A 20,965-nucleotide genomic window follows, 5' to 3' on the forward strand; every position below is an offset into this window, starting at 1 on the left:
TGATGTTTGAAATCTATTTTAAAAAACTGTAAATGTTCTTTTTATTAGATAGTGGAGCTTATTTATCCCGTATTCCCTACTGTAATGCTTTTTTTATATTGAAAGGATTTTTTTTTTTGGTAATATAAACCAGAACACAAGCCTGAAGCACTCTCTGCACGGTTTTTGTGTGCGTTTCTTAAAAAAAATAAAATAAAAAGAAATAAAAGAAAGCTATTGTGACAGTGAAGTGAAACGGTTTTAATTTTCACTATTTGTTTGGTGTTGAGTACAGTCACTTTCTTACTAAAGGAGGAAGAATAAATTCAGGTACAGCAGCCAAAATGAGGTATAAACTGAAGTGTCCCCTTCTCCCCTTCCCCCCAAGTAAAAACCCTTGACCAGAAAGAATTGGCCGGCTTAGGACAGACAGACGGACAGCCTCTCTTTTGTCACCAGGTCCAGTTTACCAGATGTTGGTTAGGCGTAAATACGGCGATGCAGAGAGTTATGTGAACGTGAGCTTTCTTCACCCTCAGATGCGAGAGCTCCAGGAATGCCAGGTTTGGGTCCCTCACTGGCAGGAGCAAGGTCAGCCTCAGCCCTGCCTGTGCCTGCTCAGAGCACGGCCCTCTGGAGAGCATGACCTTCGTGGCACAAATGCAAGCAGGTAATCCCGTGCAAGCTGCCTCCCATGGGAGATGACAGCAGTCCCAAGCCTCTTGCACACATGAGCAGCTGAGGAAACTGAGGCCTGTGGAGATGGAGCTCTCTCAGGAGAAGGGCCTGAAGCGCTGTCTCAGGCTTTTGATCCCAATTTATGTGCACAACTGCCACCTGCAGCCACAAGCCCGAAACTGCTGTCCTCAGGGACACGTTTCAGTACAAAAGCTTCAGCATCCTCCTCCCTCCTCTCCCCTGCTCACATCAGAGTGAAGACAAACAACCACGGTTGGTTGCTGGCAGTGCTGCAGACAGACATCAAATGGCAAAAAGAGAAGTGGTTTGCTGCTCTAAATTTTGCAGACAGCTGCTAAGCAGGGAACTGAAGAGGAATCTCACCTCACTTGATTTAAAGCTCCATGGGAAAGCTTTCGTTGCCCACCCCTACCTGATTTAACCATCAAGAAGTCTTCAAAGAACTGTTCTCATGTAGTGTGCTGACTAATTTTTCACCTGCTGGATGGTATTTTAAGGTACCCTACTCAGGCAGTTCTCTCTACAGCCCCAAAATCATGGCTTAACTAAGATCCTCGGTCCTGCAGCCACCACGGGTGGGAGAGGACAGCATTAAGGTGGCTCTTCATCTCCTTCTGTCAGATTGCTTTTGGTTTGGTCAGTTTTACTTGTCTTTCCTAGAAACAGTCTCCCCCCACCCCCAACCCTCCGATCAGTCTGTGTATACATTCATGTGACCCCCAAAACACAAAAAGAATCACACTTCACTTACCTATACCAACACTTAGAGCTGCAGGGCTGCACTGAAGCCATGCACCCCTGTGCTGCCCATGCAGACAGTGTGCAGGGTGAGAGCAGCAGCCACAGCCTGCCACGTGCCAGTTCCCACATGCAGCACCCTTCGGTCTCCTTTGTGATATTCTGTGGGCTGCACAGCATCAGTTCCTGCCTCACAGGGAAGAGGTTTCCCTCCCAGAGCCCAACTCCTCCACCTAAACAGGAAGGCTCCTCTTAAAACATAAATTTCAGTTGCTTGCTGTTGTAGTTTGGACATGTTGAAAGCAGCTTGGCAGGGATACGTGGGGAAGCTCCAGCATTTAGTCTGCTGTTGGATGTTGCCTCTGTGGTGGATTTATTTCATTGAGAAAATACTTCCAGTTGCAGGCTGAACCAGCCTCCTGGTCCCGCTACTTCTGACCTGACACACATTTTGCATGGCCAGTGGGTGCACTGCACACAGTGTCCCAGGTTGATGCAGCTGCTTCTAAGCGCCAAAAACACTAACACACCATACAGTAACTACCTGCTAGCTTCTTCTAACTACACTAAGGTATTAAACAGCAAACAGCCATGGATCCCAGTCTCACCAGTGGTTTGAGGTCTGTTGGTCACACAAGCACTTCTGTTTGCGGAGGCAGCTTTCTACCAGGATTTTGGGACAGCTCTTCTCCAGGGCATGCTTTGATCCCACCAACAGTAGTGCTTGAATAAGAAGTCCATACCTGTACACAGCCCTTCTGCCTTTAGGCCCAGAGAGAAAAGTGCAGCCTCCAGCTGTGGACAGGGATAATCCACAAGGACAGCGCTAGGAAAATGGGCAGCCAATGCTGCTAAGTCCCGTAGGTGTTGGAGAAACTGGCCAGTGACTGGTACAGCACATACATCCTGCCTTGATTGAGCTAGAAGACAACAAAGCCTTCATGACCCCTCACGCCTTGCTGTTCTTCATCTTAGTTAAGTAGTGTCCTAAGCATTGTAATGCTATGAACTTTGGTCCTTTACTCCCAAAACCAGAGACGCCACCAGCTGTAGCAGAACTGGAACACTGTCTCCTGCAGCAGGACTCTCACTGGAGGCTGCAGCCTAATCCAAGCAGCTGCACTGATGCTCACTCTGCTCTCACTACTGCAAACCACAGCAGCCTCCAGCCCCTATTCCACTAGGGTCAGGCCCTCTGCCTCACACCTACCCCTGCTGTGACCAGCAGTAGAGCTGCAGTTGTAGGAAATGTTCTGGGGTAAAGGGAACAGGAGCCCAGCGTAGAAACATCACGGAATGTCCCAAGCAAAGGGACATCTTTGTGCTCAGCAGGCTTTTCTCAACAGCTTCCTTGACCTCTCGCATACTATAGTTCAAGCTGCACACCACCGTTCCCAGTGCTGTCCCTGCAAAGGGAACAAACCAGGAGTTTTCGCTGTCTCTCCTGCCAAGAGAGCAGCACCCACTGAAGAAAATAAAGCCAGGGTGGTACCTCTGGCAGCAAGGAAAACACAGCTGTTTGTGAATTCAGACACAGCACTGAGCTGCTGTCAGCTCCCGGCCAGGTGAACAGCAAGTGCGTGCTACAGGAGACAGGCTGTACACACAAGGACACCCTCCAACAGGCAGGTGCAACACTTACCAGGGGGAGTAGCCAAGTCCTTCACTGGTTGCCTTAACTCCCTCTCTCCTCAAGGATTGTTTCTTTCTTGTTTTGTGCTTTTTATTCTCAATGGTTTCAGAGCCTGTGACCCCATCAGCCAGTTCCCCCGGGAGACCAGCTCTTTTCCCTGAGGCTGCCAGGCCTGTGCACCTCCCTGAGCCTTCCTCGCGCTCTTTGCTTGCCTCCCGCAGAGGGGCTGGTGGGAGGGGACCCGCACGATGCTGCTCTCCCCAAATTTTCACCTGGCAATGCCACCAGCATCAGGTTACACACTGAGTCATGCCAGTAAGTGGAAAAGGAAACCATTTTAGAACAAAAAGGGACTAACAAAAAAAAAAAAAAGTTATAATTATAAATGCAAAATTACCAACACAACCCCTCCTCCCCCCCTTCCCATGACAAAAAGCCTAGGAATTAGACTTTCTTGGGACGGCGTCCAACTTGGTAATAATAATAAATGCTGATGAGGACGAAGAGGATTCGGCTGACCAGGAGGAGCACAGCACCCGTGGCTATCCGGCTACTCTCAACCAAGGAAACCGTGGTAACTGGAGGAGAAGGAGGGAGATAAGGCAGAGGTTGGTGACAAGAAACAAACAGATCTGAGCAGCACAGAGCTGTTTTCTGCTGCCCTCTAACGTAGCTTTTTGGAGGGACCAGCTGAGCCTTGTGAATACAAAAGCTGTCACTGCAGGCCCACCAGTCTCACACTCAGCAAACCTGCAACACACAGCTCTTACACAGCTTGATTTGACAGCTTCAAAATTAGGCACAGGGCCTGTGGGTCACAAAACTCCCATTTATAGAAACGCTTCCCTAAAGGCAATTCTGCCTTCAGGTAGCCAGCCTGAAACATGAACTCGAGCAGATGTGAATTTCCCATTTGCTCAGGTCTTAATTGTGGAATCTGCGTGTTGCTTTGTGGCTTAACCACTCCAGTGCTGATAAATATTTGTCAAATGCAAGAGCACGAATGAAAACACATAGTCCACTCACACTACCTGCTTTCTGAGCAGCTCCCTTTTTGGTTAATAACAGAAGTTACCCTAGAACAGTGAGTGAACAGCTCCCTCCTCCCCACCCTGATCATGGGCACACAGCACACACCTCCTGCCCAGCCCAGCTACTCACCCAGGAACTGCACAGCGAAGTAGCACGCCTCTGTCAGCAGGGTCCAGCGGATGATGACTTTCTCAGCTGTGTACAGGGCATTCCACATGATGAGCGAGATGCCTGCGGAGGGACAGCAGCACAGCTGCTCTGAGGGAAGGCGAGGACCACCGGGAAGGGGCAGCCCACCCGCCTGCCCCCCAGGTGAAACATTTTGGCCTCCACGGGGGAGGCAGAGGGAAGAAGCGCAGGCAGCTGCTGCACTCTCCCCTTGCCTGGTGTGGCTGCTGCATTTCCAGCCGTCCCCACGAGATGCTGCTGCAGCCTGCGAGAAGCAGCCAGCCACCAGCCTGCCAGTGCAAGGGCATCCCACCCTGGCTGCCTGCCCTCAAGACCAGCCACCCCTCCAAAAACACTCCCTGCGCATTCCCTCGCAGACTGAGAGCAGCAGTGGCTGCAGCACAGGGTGCAGAGCTAACCAACCCTCTGTGTTTTCATTCCTCCACTCATTTTCTTTTCCAGAGTGTTTCTCCAGGCTCCCCTCAAGCCCCTCACCCTCCCCTCTGGCCCCATCTCTTGTGCCATACACGAGGTCCCCCCCAGGCACTGCAATCACAGGATGAGGGAGCCTGAGACCTTGATAGGAAAAAGCAACAGAAGCTGAGCTTTACAAGAGACCCATAAAAAAAATAATATTCCAACAGCAGCTGTTTCCAAACACAGAATTTGTCTGCTCCTGCCCTTTTGGCCTCTCGCCCCATTGCTCTACAGGGCAGCATCACACCCCAGATACTGGCACAGCACTCACTGAGGAGGGCTCCTCCGTAGAGCCGGATGGGAGTCTTGCTGCTCGCCGATTCCTCGTTGAAGATGGTGTCATAGAGCTGGTCAGGGAAAGCGAGGGCCTGGCGGAGGAATGGGAGAGACTCAGCAGCACTTTCCCAGAGCCATCAAAACGCGCTGTCTCGGGCAGGGGAAAGTGGTGCTCTGACATTGAGACATGAGGTGACCAGAACCATCGGCCAGGAAATTGGGAATTAAGGAGGCGCAAGAAGTATCAGCGTGTCAGCTACTGGCTTCAAGGCCGGTTTCTGTGACCGAGGCTGCCGTGCCATGTGTGGTTTATGAACCTGCTAATGAAAACAGACTCTGGCAATGGGAACAAACAGCCAAGGACACTGCTGGCAAGCCCATTACAGAGACGCAGGGAGGGCAAAGGGCTCTCACGAGAAAGCAGCGGTGGTTGTTGAAGGCAAAGGAGGGGAAATAAGCGGTCAAGGAGCCACGCTGTGGCATCCAGGAGCTGGTGGTGCCCAGGACTGCAGCCCTCACTTACCATGATGGCCACCCCGGAAAACATAACGGCGGAAACAAGCTGCCAGACCCTGCACAGGAGGGAAAACAGAGAGCCCAGAGTGAGCCTGTTGCCCCTGCTTCACAATGCATTCCCAATGCTGTCCATGTGGTTATTAGCCTCTGCCCTCCCTCCTCACCCAATTGAGGCAGCAGTGGGTCTTCTGCATGAAGACGTAGCTCCCCAGACACTGCTAGCTCGAGCCTCACTAGCAACACAGAGCTGAACCCCCCTCACCCAAGCAGAGGAGAGAATTGGACCTGCAAAGAGGACAGGGAGGTCCTCTGGCCTCTGTGGTTCCCAGCACCTGCCAAGGGACTGGAGCTCATGGCCCTCAGGCTGGTTTATGAGGGATAAAAGCAGAGCCAGGATGGATGGTCCTGCAGCCCTGAGAAGCTCTGCAGGGAGCAGTGAGGCTTGTATCAGGGACAGAGCTGGTGTCAGGAACACTATGGCCAACAGCCCTCTGATGGCCCTGCTCTAAGGTGGCCTCATGTCTTACCTGAGCCCCAAGGGTTCCCGGACAGCAAACTTGATTTCATTTCCCAGGACTTGGCTAATCTGAAATTCAAACAAAAGGCACAAGGTGACTAAGCAGACCCTTCCCCAGCCTTTAGGAAGCATACCTCAGACCAGACAACATGTATCTTAACCCCATGTAGCAGTTTATCTCCAAGACAACTGAAAAGAGGATGAAGATGAGAAATTTCAGCGCGGGGTGGAATAAGCAAGCTCCATGTGAGCTCTCCTACAAACAAACATCCTGCCAGCGACCTCTCCAGAGGGCACTCAGGACAGGGCTCCCAAGGGACATGTCCTTGTTCTCCAGCACTGGTATTTTGCTGAAACAGACCGCATGCCTTTGTTTGTGATTTGGGTCGCTTCAGAGAGGTGCCACCCTGCCTCTTTAATTGCCGCCCCAGTTTCCAGGGCACAGTGCTGGAATACGGTGAGCTTTGAGCTGGTACCATGAGCTCCGAGCTAGCTAATGGGCATATTGACAATAACATTTCACCAGTGGATTAAAGCAACTTAAAGGCAGAGCTCGCTGTGTTACTGTGAAAAGTGGTCTCAGGCAGCTTTTGTGCCTCCACCACGCTGCACAGCCTGTCTCTGCCAAGGGGCAGCATTAATCTTATCACAGCAGCCCTTGCATGAGCCCAGCAGAGCTGGGAGCTCTGGTGTTGGCAGAGAGGCTGCAGAAGGTAAAGGCTGGAAAAAAATTAACTGGGTTTTATTCAGTGGCCTGCCACGTGCCAGCAGGTGACACTTCACAGGTTTAGTGGCCATCCCCCTGCAGCAGTGGCCCCCTGGCTGCGGGACAGCAGCACGGAGGACCCCGAGGCGGGATGGGGAACACCTCCCTGCCCAGCACAACTCACCTTGGAGCGATGGACCTCGCCGTCGTCGTCCTCGCCGCCAACCCCCAGGATCTTGCGTGTCTTCAGCCTGCTCACCAGGTCGGTCTGGCTGTGCTTCTTCATCAGCGGCGGCGGCTGCTTGGCCGCCATGGCGACACGCGGGCCTCTGCCCCGCCGGCGGGACAGCTGAGGGGAGAGGCTGTGGGAAACGCTTCACATGAAACCTCGCCGGGTACAGAGCATCAAAAGTATGTAAAAAGCACGGAGATCTTGCTGCTATGCCGGCAGACTGCTCCTCATCGCCCTGGCGCGGGTTGAACGATCCCCTCTAGGGCAGGGTGCTGGGGGCCGGCTGCAGGCAACCCATCACGGGCTGTGGGGAAGCTGTCCCGGTCCCAGAGCAATGCACCAGCTGTCACCGTGACCTGCCAGACAGGGAACGAAACCAAATCATCAGTGTGGGGACAGAGGCACCGAAATGCTCCCCACGCCCTTCACCCTGGCTTTTGACATCAGCCCTGAAAAAGGGGCAGGGGAATGGTGCAAGTGCCAGCTTTCCACCCATCGGCATGTCTCATGTGCATGCTTTCATGCTGAGAGCAGCCCCGAGCTTCACCAGAAGGTGCCCTAAGTGGGTTTGACCTACAAACCACACTCCAGCCCGTCCCAGCATGAGGCAGTGTCCACGTCCCATTAGGAGCATGGTAACTCTTTGCTGCTTCCTAGACTAGGGCAATTAAGCATCATTAAACACTTCCCAGACAAGAGGAATTGAAGACAAAAAGCAGAGCATCATTTAATGACTTTCTCCTTGCCATACATCACACCCTTCGGTTGCCATTTCAGGCAAAATGCCATGCAGACCTCAGACGTTTGTTTGTCTTTCCCCCCAGATGCTGCAGCCCCTGCGCTGAGCCAGAACACACCAGCCCTACAGCTACAAGAAACCAGAGGCTAGATCCTCCTTGACAACATGTTGCTTCCTCAGAAACAGAAGAAGATGACAGCAAACAGAGTAAACATACTGGGAATACTAGGAAAAGAACAAGCTAGAGGTATCTGACAGAAGCTAAGGTGGAAAAGACAACTTTCCTGGACACATAGAGGTGTCAGGAGTCCCTGAAAAATCCCTCTATATCATTATCCAGTCATAAAACCCTGGAAACTCTCAGTTCACAAAGTCCTTCCTCCCAATTTGTCTTCCTTTCATCTCGGCTCAACTGAACACAGAAACATTTTTTTTCCATTTGCTACTTCACCCTCCAAGAGACCCATAAAAATGTCCCCCCAGGGCACCAGACACAGCTCCTCTGGTCCAAACAAGGCCAGGGCTCAAGCACAGGCAATCCCTCACCCCAGCTGCACTTTCCCATGGCTGTCCCAGGGGAACAGAATTTATGCTCGTGTCTAAAGGGTTCACAAGGCTCCAGGGAGTAATGAAGTGAGAGGTGTCAGTTATTTTGGCATCACGCACGCAAGCGTTCTCCCGCTGCCTCGCAAAGGGTTTGCATCTCCCAGGCAAACTTCTCCGTTTTTGTCCACGCGAGCAGCCAGTCAGTTCAGCAGGCTCCCAGAGCACGCCAACATAAATCTTGCTGTGATGCAAATCTGAGAGGTCTCGCTGTGACAATGCAATGACTGAATCCAATACTCAAACATTTACTAAGACCCTTTCGGATAGGGAAAAAAGGAAAAAGACATCTTCAGATCTAGAGCATCCTGAGGGCACGAAGTAAAGGAAGGTGGTAGGGCTCAAAGGGAGGACTCACAGGCTGAGAGATAAATGGCTCTGTAATTACAAAGGCAGTTTTGCAGTTCCGAGCACAGGCAAACAGATCAAAATTTGGCTTCATCAGTTGTGTTTGCCAGTTGCCTTCAGGGCATGAGTTAGTAGCAATTTATCCACATCATTATTAACATTGCTCTCCTGTTCAGAATTTCCACTGATTTGTGGTAAACCGGCAGCCAAGAACTGGGACAGGATAAGCCAGCTAGAAACACCAATAAAATAATCACTGAAGGCCATTCTGCTACGTAAAAACCATGCTCCCACTGTGCTAAGCACAGCTATGGCACGGCCCTGCAGCCAATCCCACGTCCCATTATCCCCATCTTCCAGGGGAAGAGCCAGTCTAATGAGTACTGAATATTAATGAATAATGAGCTAACAAATGCATTAGCACTAATTCGATGACATTCGGATAGAAGATGCTGAGCATTTGAAAGCATTATACTTACATTAATGTACCCTGACACACTGAGAATTTGGAGGATGTTTCCTATTAGCCTGTGCATTTACAGAATGGGAACCTCTACCTCCTCCTGTCATGATTTTCTCCTCAATCCTCTTTCTGAGCATCCCAGTGGCTGCGTACATCAATCACTGCATAGAGGAAATTCCTCTGCCCCCCCGCCCCCCCCCCAGTGACTGACACTGCCCATGTGAAGCTGAAAGATGTTTTTTTATTATTTAAATTTCAATATCCCTTTTCTTCACAGGCTTCTTTCGGAATCTGTCCCCTCGCATACTGTACTCAGTGGTGACAGCTAGTGCTTAGTGGTGCAAAGAAACCTCACCGGTGCCACGCTAAAGATAGCTCCATCTCTCCCCACCTCCACAGCTCTTCCCCCAGCATCTCTGCTTCCCTCCCAGCGAGAGGAGAGGAGAACAAGAGGATGTTTGATGATCCTTTAGCAGCCAGAGCTGCGTGCCCATCGAGGGAGGTCTGGCGAGGAGCAAGGTGCAGCAACCAAATGACCAGCCCCTGTTCCTATGGCTTCAGCACGCTGCTGCTGAGCAGCTGAGAGAGCTGTCCTGCTGCTCATGAGGGCACCACAAAGCTCGCTGCAAGGGTCTGAGAACACTCCCAGTCTGCCAGCAGAGTAAGTGAAAATAAAAATGAACTGGAGTTGAACCAGGATGAGTGAAAGTACAGTGTTAGTACATTTATCCTGGCCATAAATTTGGTCTGCTCTGCTATGCTGAGGCCAGGGAGTAGACTTGCTCTCCTGACAGGCTCCAGTTTCAGAGCTCCCAAACCAACACGCCAGAGGCAATGCAAGGCCTTGAGCCCACCTTCATTTGTAGATGTTGACCAAGAAGTTATTACACTCCTGCAGTGGACGTATGCTCTTTCTGACCTGCCATGCCCAAGCACCTTTCACGGAGCACAGGTCAAGAGACATTGGTAAATACGGAGATGCAGCACTGCCCCTGTACAACACCACGTCACCACTGAGCTCTGCAAGCCCTGGGTGCTCTTCACCCAACCTGAAGAGGCAAACACTGCTACAGGCATTTCACAGGTGTGAGCACTGAGCCAAGAGGGTAAAACCATGCCTTCTTGCGTCAGGGGAAGAGAGAGATGGCAGCAGAAATGCCAAATGGTTTCCCAGTCAGCAGCTCCCACAGAAGGGCCGGCAGGCTGAGCAGGACAGATCCTGCCCCGCTCCCTCTCATCACACCAGACAGCCCTTCAGCTGCTCCACTGTGCCGGCTTGTCGGGGGATGATTGAGGCAACCGTGCCATATGGAGCAGCTTTTCATCCCTGATGCCACAGGAGCAGCCACAGTGGCCAAGGCACCCAGCGAGAGAGCACAGATGTTTACATCCTAATTACTGCGATTTTGGAACAGATGTCTCCAAACAAGGGACTGTGCGAGCAAGAGATCCATCTTTAGGGACAGCAGCCAGCTCCTTTCCCGTGCTGAGCTGTGCCTTCTGCCCCACCGCCCAGCAGAAAGCAAGACCCAGGGCAGGAAGCCCCAGGAGAGGTCTCCAGGCACCTACATGGCCAGGGACAGAGACAAAATCTGGGTTCAAGCACAGGGGCAGGGCAAAGAAGAGAGGCAGTGGGTGCACAGGTCAGAGCAGTCATGCAAGAGCAAGGCCAGTCAGAAAGGGAAAGAGCTGTCTGATGGAAAAAATGTGCAAAGTCCTCTCTTCCCTCTTCTTTTCCAAGAGATTCATTACCAAAGTATCTTGGTGCCTCCTGATCTCGCCTCACCGCAGCCCTGCGCCCTTGGGACAGATGGCATCCCCGCTTTAGAAACACCAGGAGACTGAAGACAGGATCCAAAGAGGTACTCGTTACCTTGGCTCCTGCAAACCTTTGACCTGCCTCATCAAGCAGGATCTAAGACACCTTCCCCACACACATACGAAGGCGCAGCACGCTTGCTTTTAAGTGCAGAAAATCTCTTGGTTAGCAAACTATTACATTTGAAGACTCTGAAATCCTAAGGGACAAGATAAATTCCATATCTAACCCAAAATGCACACCCAAGAGCCACAAGGCTCTTTTATGGATCCTATCCAAGCAACCTCATAAAAGTTTCCCTGGGATATCCATACTGGAGCAGACCCCTGAGCCAGGGGTACCGAGGTACAGCCATCCCATGCTGTATTTCTGCAGCTGCACATTCTGAGTCCGTGATGAGCGAGCCAGCCCTTTGCCTAGACTTCTCTCCAGAGCTGGGATTCGGATGATTAAGACCTCTCTGCCACCAGCCAGCTGAGGCAGAGCATCCCTCTGCCCACCTCCCAGTGGATATCCTCCTTGCCAGCTGCAGCTCAAGTCTTTGCTACCAACATCTTCAAACAATAACAGCATCATTTGCATTTTTTGCAGGGAGGAATGCACAGCAACCCTTGCCCAGCATGAGGGGTATGAGCTCACCAGCCCAGCAAAAAGAAACTCCCCAAACCAATTCTGCAGGTCAGGAAGCCTCAGAGAGCTACGGGGAATGAAACCTGATCTAGCCGAAATAATCGGATGCTCAGGCAGCAGAAACAATTAGCACTCAGCTGCCGTGGCAGTACGATGTGACTGCTGCTCCTGCCCAGTCTGGCACAGTCCGTGCACCCACGCAACAGGGATACTGCAGATTCCTCACCTGCCAGGTACATGGGACTCCTTTCCCATGTGAAAAGCTGCCCTTTAAGTCCAGAAGTCCCTCTGCAACGCCAGCAGGAAACATCTCTTGCCAGAGGTTCATCCCCTGGCTCTGCCACAGCCCTGCTGCTTCTTTAAGCAGCTCCAGCAGGCACAGGCCCAAAGGCACGTTCGTTCAGCAGTGCCTCCAGACCATCTCCTGCAGAGAAGCCAGAGGAAACCTCAAAGCCCAAACCACCTGCGTTGCAGGCTGCAAACCACACAGAGACACCTCAGACACACGCACACGCACAGGACTAACCCCAACTAATCCTTCGCTGAAGGGGGATTTTGCACAGAGCCAACTGGGGGCTGCCTGCACTTGGGTAATGCCCATCTTTGTAAGGAGTGGGGAAGGAGAAAGGTGGGATCTCAGATACGCACTCCCTTGGCAAATGGACAGGACAGTGGCTGAGAGAAGAACAAAAGGCTGACGACACTCTGGTAAGGCTGGGCAGCACGGAGACAGAAACATCCCATCCCAAGGAGCACCACGAACTGAGGCCAAGCCGCAGCCTGGGGGCTGCATCTCAGCTCCAGGATCTCACTGCCCACAGGTTTCCAATTTCCTCTCGCAGAGGGAACAGGAAAGTTTCTTCCCATGTCACGGGAAGTGTTACACAGCAATCAAAAGCTGCAAAGTGCTCGGTTTCCCCAGCAGAAGACAGAAACGCTCTGTTGCTCTATTAGTGTCTCAGACAGGAGCTATAATTAAACCCAGCAGCCCCGGTCCTGCTACCACCTGCAGCAGCACGCCAACGGCGAGAGCGAGCAGCTGGGCTCACCTCGGACAAGAAATGCTGTCCTGCAGCCAGCAGCAGCTTGCCGGGCTGTCTGACACATCCAGCACGCTCGGCCAGGTGCTCCTGGCGGATTTACTCCTCTCTGGGTAACTCAGACAACTTCGGCATCATCAGATGAACATCCCGAGCACTTGAGTTCAGCAGGACACAAGGGAGCTGGGAGGATGTGAAGGAAATAAGATGCGTCAGGAACAGGCACCATTTTCCTTTAAGAGCAGTAAAAGACAAAAATTCTTCTTTTGATTTCCCAGCTGCCTTAGACAGGTGTTTGTGGGAGACAGCCCCAGCAGCTTAGTGGGCCATCTGTCCTGCAGATGATTTCTACAGGGAAACGTTAGAAGCAGAAATAAAACCTATATATACACACAAAATGGAAAAAAAAAAAAAAAAAAAAAAAAAAAAAGCACCAGCAAAAAAATAATCATCCCCCCACAAAACAACTCCAGCCTCAAACCCTCCACAATTGTCTTTCGTGCACTCCCCAAAAAGCCAATGCCCTTTCCTCCCAACCACCCTACAGTTCTGCCCCCTTCCAGAACTCAAAAGGAAATAATAATAAAAAAAATTGCAATCAGGAAGATCTGGTCCCCTCCACCACATGTGAGGGCAACATCTCTCTGCGTACCACCACCAAGGACTGTAATTTCAAAGCTGTTCTTGATGGAGTCTCTCTCAAAAGATGACAAACTGCATCTACACCAACATTATTTCTGCATCTGCAGTCCAGTAGCTTACCCCACACAATGTAATAACCGCAATTTAGAGGCTACGAAAATGGCCACAAACATGAAATGGAAGATGAAATCAATCCGGCTGCATCACGCCTGCATCCTAAAAGCAGACTTTTGACCCGTGCTGCACATGGATTTGCAGCCCTGGCCTGGAAACAGCTTTTTCAGAGCATCCCCACACCAGCAGGTTTTTATCCTGTTCTTTAAAAAAGGGCTCCTCTTCTGCCACCCTCTGCCACGATACGCCCAGATGTGCAGTCAAGGCATACACAAGCAGGGAAAAACGGGCAGATAAATACATTTGCATTAAGCAGGGAGATTGCCTTTTGGTCTGATCAGGTCATTTCCTGAGCACCACACATGCAAACCCTCTCAGGACTCAAGTTTCCCATTGAGCAAGCACGAAAATTTGCTCCTTTTGTCCTGTGAGTCAGGCCTGATAGGGGATGGCCACGGTGACCATCAGTCAACAGCTGAATTCTCATCAACCCTATGTTATAGGGCATCTCATACTACATGTTCGCATCCCATATCCAGTTAAATCGCATTGCTGCACAAGAGGCAGATGCCAGCTCTCATCCCTCGGCCCCAGTCACCCTGCACACTGCTCTCACCTGCAGCTTGGGACCACATTTTCACTTCCTCCCTCAGCAGTTTGCCAACGTTAAGCCCTGTTCATCTGCACACAATTGCAACTTCAGGTTTATCGCTCCCTCGTGGCTCCTCAGACTCCAAATTAGCACAGGCAAGACTCAGGGAGTTGCTTAGCAAATAAGCAACGGGGACGGCCTCCCAGTACAACACATACTTCAGCTACTTGGTAGCCTACCCCCGAGTGGCAAAAATCTCCCTCTGACACCTTGCTGGTTTCTATAGCAACAGGTTAATGCTAAAAATGTTCAATGCAGAACTCCCCGTGTTGGGCAAACAGGGGATGGGACCGATTTAGACGAGGGAAACTTCTGAATAATCGGCTACGTGGGAAAAGAGCAACTGCAGGCTTCGCTAACCCGCAAGCCGGCACTTGCTGGCCCTCCATGCAACCCCGACTCAATCATTTGACCCCTCTCTCCTCCATTTTCCCATTTTTCCTGGAAAAACAAAGCCATCGCCCAAGTTCTTCAAGGAAACTGCCCTTGCACATGTGCCAGAGGCTCTCAGCAGACCCTCCTGGCAGAGAAAACCCCTTTGCAGAAGACCAAAGCAGCCACAACTCAGGGCAATGCCACAGGAGGAGGACAAGGAGGGCGGCCCCAACAAACCCAGAGTCTTCCCACACAAATGCTGTTTCACCCCCCAGCAAGCAGCTCATACAAGCCTGACTTTGCTTTTCTTTGCTGCTAAGTCAGGGGAAATCACCCTGTGCATGCACGCGTGTGTGTGTATGTGCACACGGTTGTTTATGCATGAGCTGTCAGCCCCCAAATTGTGCACAGATCAACAAGACTCTGAATTCCCCGACTGTGAAGTGCGTGACATTTAATCTCAACCTTCCTTTCAGATTTCATAACGTGCATTATCAGCAGTGGGTATTCAGCACACAAGTACCCTTTCGAAAGCTTTCATCGGAAGAAGGAAACAATATAAAGAACCTTCAGACTGAAAAAGAGACGATGCCTCGGATGTGAGAGCGGTTCTCCAGCTTCCACAAAAGGCCAGCATGTGTGTGCTGCGAGGATCACGACGAGGTGGTTTGTCCCTGACACAGAATAAATACATTTCACAAGTGAAGAGAGCGGGGCTGGGAAGCATGAAATGTATCGGGAACCTATGGTTCTCTTCACCTCCCTATTTTTGGCTATCTGGGAAACAGGCAGGGGGAGCCATCCCCCAGAGGTGCCTATTTTAGGATGGGCTGCATCAGCTTCTGGGAAGGCTTATGCCACAGGCTATGAGTTAGACAAGGGTTTTCATTGCTTTTATACGTATGGGCAAGGCAAATTCCTCATGCTAGCATTCAACTTTTCAGTACACACTCCCAGCAAACATCACATCACTTCTGCACATCTCATACCAGAATCACACTTCGGGATTATGAAAACCTGACAACAACCTCCCAGCTGCCGGGCATGGAGAAGCTACATCCTCAGTAACCCGCTCTTATTAGTCACAGCCACGGAGGATGCACATCAGCAACCACACAAAACGCAGCACTGCCACATCTCCTCTGTTACTGAGGCAGGTTCAAAGACCTTCCCTTACTTCTACAATTTTAACTCTCAGACACGTGGATCCAAAAAGCCCCACTAATGCCAGCATCACCCATCAGCTTGTGTACGCGTGGATGTGTGTACGCACACTTACTGCTTTCCTGGTGTATCTATCAGCAAGCCTGTAACGCAGCCTCCAGCTCACGGCACAGAAGTGTCATGTTTTAGTCAACACTTTCCCATTACCTTACCCGAAATGCCACTCACTCACACACAGCAGTGGCTCTGGGGACAGCAGGCCAGTCTCTCCTCCCCCCATGCTCTTTGCAAGTGCTGATGAAAGGCACTCGCTTTGCCCGGAAATGTGGAGCAGGGAATAAATGGGCTGGAGACGAGCTCAACTGCTTTACTAATTCCCCATGCACCGACCCTAAATGCAAGCTACTTGTCCAGAGAGCTGAAGGGCACACATCGACATGGCTCATGGAAGGGGCTTGTTGAACTCATGGTGTGCAGCACCTGGGCTGATGCCAGCAGATAAGGCTCACACACCACAATGAGCAAGTGACTGCACTGGGCACAAGGGGAGGAGGATGAAAGGGTGCAATACAGGTGTCTGCTCTTCACAAGCGTGCACTCTCAGTCACCACAAAAACGACCTAGGAAGGAGCACACAGATGGTCCCACTTCTTCAGCCCCATCAGGTGTAGCCTTTGGCTGCTGGCAGACTCCTGCTTGCTTGTGAAGCAAAGTTTGGGTGCTCTTGATTGCTGCTAAACAGCTTCTACAGCAGCTCCTTTCCCAAACACAAAGAAAATGTAGCTGTTTTCACGTGTCAGATGCCTGCTTGTGAAAACCCAATGCCGCCTAGCTCTGTTGGACTCAGCGCTGCTGTTTTGGAGTTCCCTCTCCTCTTCGCAGGAGGCAGCTCGTGTTTCTGTCTCTCAGGAACATAACCTTGAATTAAGTGCCAGGCAGCTGAAATTAAGCGTTCGATAACAGGATTCAGAGGGACTTAAAAACCGTGAGCCTTTAAAATACCTACTTTCCTAAGTGAATAGCCTGTTTCCTGAGGCTCCTTTACTGCCAGCAGTACCGAGTGCAGTTTCTCCAAGCACACCCCTGCATTGCAGCTCCGTGCAGCAGGGCAGAGTGGCCAGGAGGGCTGGGCTGGGCTCAAGGCATCTTCTTGGCCACGATGAACACGGGCTAGGTAGCACTGGCTGAGCTCGGGAAAGCTGCTGGCTCTTTGTCACAGCAATCTGCATCGCAAGCAGGCCCAGATGTGAGCCCAGGAGACTGCAGCATCTACCAAGGGCTGGAGGATCTGGGGGCTCAACAGTGGGATTCCTGAAATAACCTCTGTCATCTGTAAAAGCTGCTCGAGTCTTTCCATGACCACAAAACACCGAAGGCCAGGGGTTTGTACTTCACTTGTGAGATGGCACCAGCACAAAAGAGCACTCCTGCTGCCATCATGGGTTACTGAATGAATTCGTACTCCGACAAAAACACTTGGCTGAGTCACCCACAGAGTTTCCTGAAGATTTGTGGGTTTTCTCTGTAGGTCTCTTGTTCGGCTGCTGACACGGCCTCAGACTGTTTACTTTCTCAACCCGGGCAGGATACAGCTAAAAATGACACGGCTGCAAGCCTTTGTGTACTGCTCTGCCTGCACCTGCTTTCCTCCAGGCCCTGCACTTTAAGTGCTGCCTGATTTTAATAAGAAAGGCAGGGATTTCTCTCCTGCAGGCAGCAGCAGCCAGCTGCAGTGGGGACTCTCTCTAATCTCCCTCTGAACACAGGATCCCTTCAGACCTGGCACTCCGGCACACACATCTCCGGCGACATCGACTCGTGCTGCTAATGCCACTCCCCAGGGGACCAGGCCACTGAATCACTGCTTGATTTATTCCTAACTGCTTCTCTCCCTGTGCTCAGTGCCTTCAACGATCTTAAATCAAATCCCTAACACCAACTTCGAGGAAGCCCAGCAGCCAGGAGCCAGCTACCAGTCCTCCTCCCCAGCCTTCTGAGCCTGTTGGGCCAAATCCAAGAAAGGAGCACGGGGCTCACCACCATCAGTGGCAACCTCTCAGCTTCAGTGCTAAACCCTGCTAGCAATCATTTAGATTGCTTCCTCCTTTTGGCGACAGATCTCTGCTCCTTCATCCCCTGCAACCACAGTGGCTGTCAGGGTAAATCTGGATCAGAGCTTCCTCACAGGCTCTGCTTGTGTTGGGTCCCTGGTTTCGCCCTGCAGAAGGAGCTGGGTAAAGCACTGCGCACAAACCAAGGTCTGGTAGAGATTATTCGTGTATAGCCCAGGCAAAGATTTCCCCATCAAAACCAATGCTCAAACATGCTAAAGAAACTCCTGCTTTGCATACGTAGGACTAGAGAGACACCTGTGGATGTATCTACCAGGAGCACACAAGCACTTTGCAGGATGAGAGCAAGAAAGGTTCGCACCTCATGAAACCAGGAGGGAAAGTTTGCTGCAGGGTTAACCCCTGGGAGCTGGGGCTGTGGGGCAGCACCGACTCCAGTGGGGTCATCCAGCAAGGCCCCACACAGCTCTTAAGCCTCCTGCTCCCCATCTGTCAGGCAGGGAAGCCGCACCACCCAGCGCCACAGATGGGCAGTGAAAGGCACCGAGATGCATTAACCCTTGCAGATGGGAGAGCTTCACAGACAGAAGAAACTGAAGAAGGCCAGCAAGTCATCTGTCATTTCCCTTCGTGTTTTAACTCCAAAGCTGTCTTCAGCTGTAGTTGGATCTGTCTTTGTGAACATCTTTCAGCATCTTGAGCAATAACCCTTCAAACACAGAGCAAACTCACGCGAGCCTGTGATCTCCAGGACAGAATCAAAACCACATTTTCCAAGAGAAGGCAGAGAGCAACGTCAATGGGGAGCACCTGGTCACCTCTTACATCTTGCTTTTGCTGATCTGGAGAAAGACCCGATGTATTTGGGGGTCAACATTGGGTCTTTTTCTCCCATTACTTTTTTTTTTTTTTTCACTCTTACGTCAAAAACACAAAACCCAGAAGATCTTTCTATAAATAACGTCCCAATAGTGCTGAGGTCACCAAACTGTTCACCCTGGCATGAGGCCAAAATCACAACATAAACAACCCCAACCTCTTTCTGCTGCACGTGTGCCTTTTTTATTATTATGACTATTTTTTCCCCGTGACAGGGGATGGCTCGAAACCAAAAAACATAGCAGCAGGAAGACGCAGACCCCCACCCCTGGTCCCACTTGTGCCAGGACAGCCCGGTGCTGCGAGCGCCCATCCTGCCCACCGCAGAGCGAGATGCTCTGTGCTGTGACAGCATTTTGAGCAGTTCTCATTAAAAGTTTGGGTGCTGAATGGATGAGGCATCGTCAAGCACACACATGGGACGGAGCAGACCACTATCCAGGCAGCTCCAAGGAAAATGGGTGGAATGGTCCCTCCCAGGAGCATCCCCTGCTGTTAACTCCAACCTTCAGAGAGTTGCAGGACAAGCAACTACCAGCTGAGGATGTACTCTGGGCATTTTGCACACTGTAGCACTCAACGCTCATTGGGAATAGAGAAACATCTCCCTTTGGATCACACCCCAGCCTCCAGCAGTTCCAAACAGACAGAAGACCCCAGGCAGAGCATCTATCTGGTTTATTCTCCCACAAATCTATGGCTCCCCCAGTCCCACCCAACACGTCTCTGGAGACGCTCTTCTGCCCACTCCTCTCTGCAATAAATCCTTGCTACAGGTCCATGAACAGGAGGGATAAGTTTGAGATTTTGAGTTCGGGACTACATGGCAGGCACCATCTCTTCAGCCTCCTGGCTGGGACAAGCCACCCAGGCAGCGAAGCTCCCTTTGCCTTGCTCTGCACAAGGCGCAGAGCAACGCAGGAGACATCCAAAAGCAACCAAATCCCACTTCTCCCAGCTGCCATCAGCACCCAGAACCCCTGCTGAGGGCACCAGGGCCCCTTGGTGGCTTCCCCCACAAACCACCGTGCGCTCACAAGGTGTATTTATGCATCCCAGCTAGGAATGGCTACGGCCAGCTAAGGCACCTCCATGCCCAGCCTGAGGATCTTGTTTGGTTTTGGTTTTCACCACAACCTAAGACAATTTCCTCCCAGAGGAAAAGCTCCCCTGTCTAAAGGGTAACTGCTATTTATTTAAGCAAACACTTTCCTCATCCGCGGGCCCTGGACGTCATTACTCAGCAGACTCTGCTTTAGTGCAGATAGAGTTACCGAGCAAGTTATTTATTTTAAGTCCAGAATAGCCAGTGCTCCTGCATGCTCTGTAATTTCTCATGGCTCAGCTGTACCACCGGTAGCCCTAATGTCAACAAGGCTTCAGTCGCTGCTGGCGTTTTTACCTCGCAGCCCGTGCAGACAGAGGGAATGGATCACACGGTACCCATTGAACCACCAGCAGCTCGGGCTTGGCTGGCCCTTGGGCAGCTGCCTGAGGACTCCAGCTGCAAGGACTGGGCACTGGATTAAGGTGCTGCTTCCTTCTCAGCCCAGTTTGCTGAGCTGGGGTAGAAGACACCTGGAGAGCCTGATATCAGCTGGGGGACAGCCATGCCCACAGGTGACACGGGTAGAGCCAGACGGGGACGCAGAGCCCACAAAGAGCTGGCTCTCCTCACCTTCCCCTCCTGCCACGGGGAGCTCTGACCCATCTTGCCTCCCTTCACCCCCAGCTCCATCCAGCCCTCACCCTGTCCCTCTCCCTCCACCCCCAGGATCCTACAAGAACCCAGCAAGACCAACATCCCAACCCACACACAGGGCTGGGGTCGCAGCCTCCCCACCCGGGCACCATCTGGGGACCGCGGTCCTCTCACTCCTTCACCAGCAAGCAAGAAAGGACGGGCACTGCTGGGGGGAGCAGCAAGGCAGGACCCCAGCCTTCAAGGAGCAGCGTGCGTGTCCCCTCACTGGTCCCACAGCCACCATCCCCCCTGCATCCCACCTACCCACCACCAGCGCATCTCCCTCCTCCTCCTCCTCCTCCTCCTCCTCCTGCAGCAGCCCGTCTCGGGACCCTCCGCACCCCACGCTCCCCACCCGGGGCTGAGCGGGGAGCCCCCCACGTCCCTTCCCTCTTTCCCCCCGTCCCCCTCTCGGCGTCCCCGCACTCACCGGCCGGCCGGGGGGCCCCTCGGTGGCTGCCCCATGGGCGAAGCGCAGCGGCCGGCGCCGCGCAGCCCCGCGCACTGAGCCCGGCCCCCGCCGCGCCGCCGCTTTACCGAGACCGCCCCTCCTGTCGGGGCGGCCCCGGCCCCGCCCGCAGTCCCTGGTGCTGCCTCCATCACCCCCCTGCTGCCGCCCCGTCGGGGGAACAAAGGCAGAGGGGTTGCAACCCGCCGGGGGAGACCCCGAGGGCGCAATTTGGGAACCCCCCCGTGCGCCCGGTGGGG

The 20,965-nt window shown here is 52.2% G+C and overlaps 1 protein-coding gene across 1 annotated transcript; it reads right to left on the reverse strand.

The window, feature by feature from the left end:
• Positions 1-219: 219 nt before the first annotated feature.
• On the reverse strand, positions 220-20,748 carry TP53I11 (tumor protein p53 inducible protein 11). The gene is made up of 7 exons (XM_032188028.1): positions 20,688-20,748; positions 6,926-7,329; positions 6,046-6,104; positions 5,526-5,574; positions 4,998-5,094; positions 4,211-4,312; positions 220-3,627 (listed from the first exon to the last, which is right to left on the reverse strand). The coding sequence occupies exons 2-7, from the start codon at positions 7,052-7,054 to the stop codon at positions 3,494-3,496; spliced, it is 570 nt and encodes a 189-aa protein (XP_032043919.1). The 5' UTR covers positions 7,055-7,329; positions 20,688-20,748; the 3' UTR covers positions 220-3,493.
• Positions 20,749-20,965: the final 217 nt, after the last annotated feature.

The sequence above is a fragment of the Aythya fuligula genome, chromosome 5 (assembly GCF_009819795.1).
Source record: "Aythya fuligula isolate bAytFul2 chromosome 5, bAytFul2.pri, whole genome shotgun sequence".
Lineage (NCBI taxonomy): Eukaryota > Metazoa > Chordata > Aves > Anseriformes > Anatidae > Aythya > Aythya fuligula.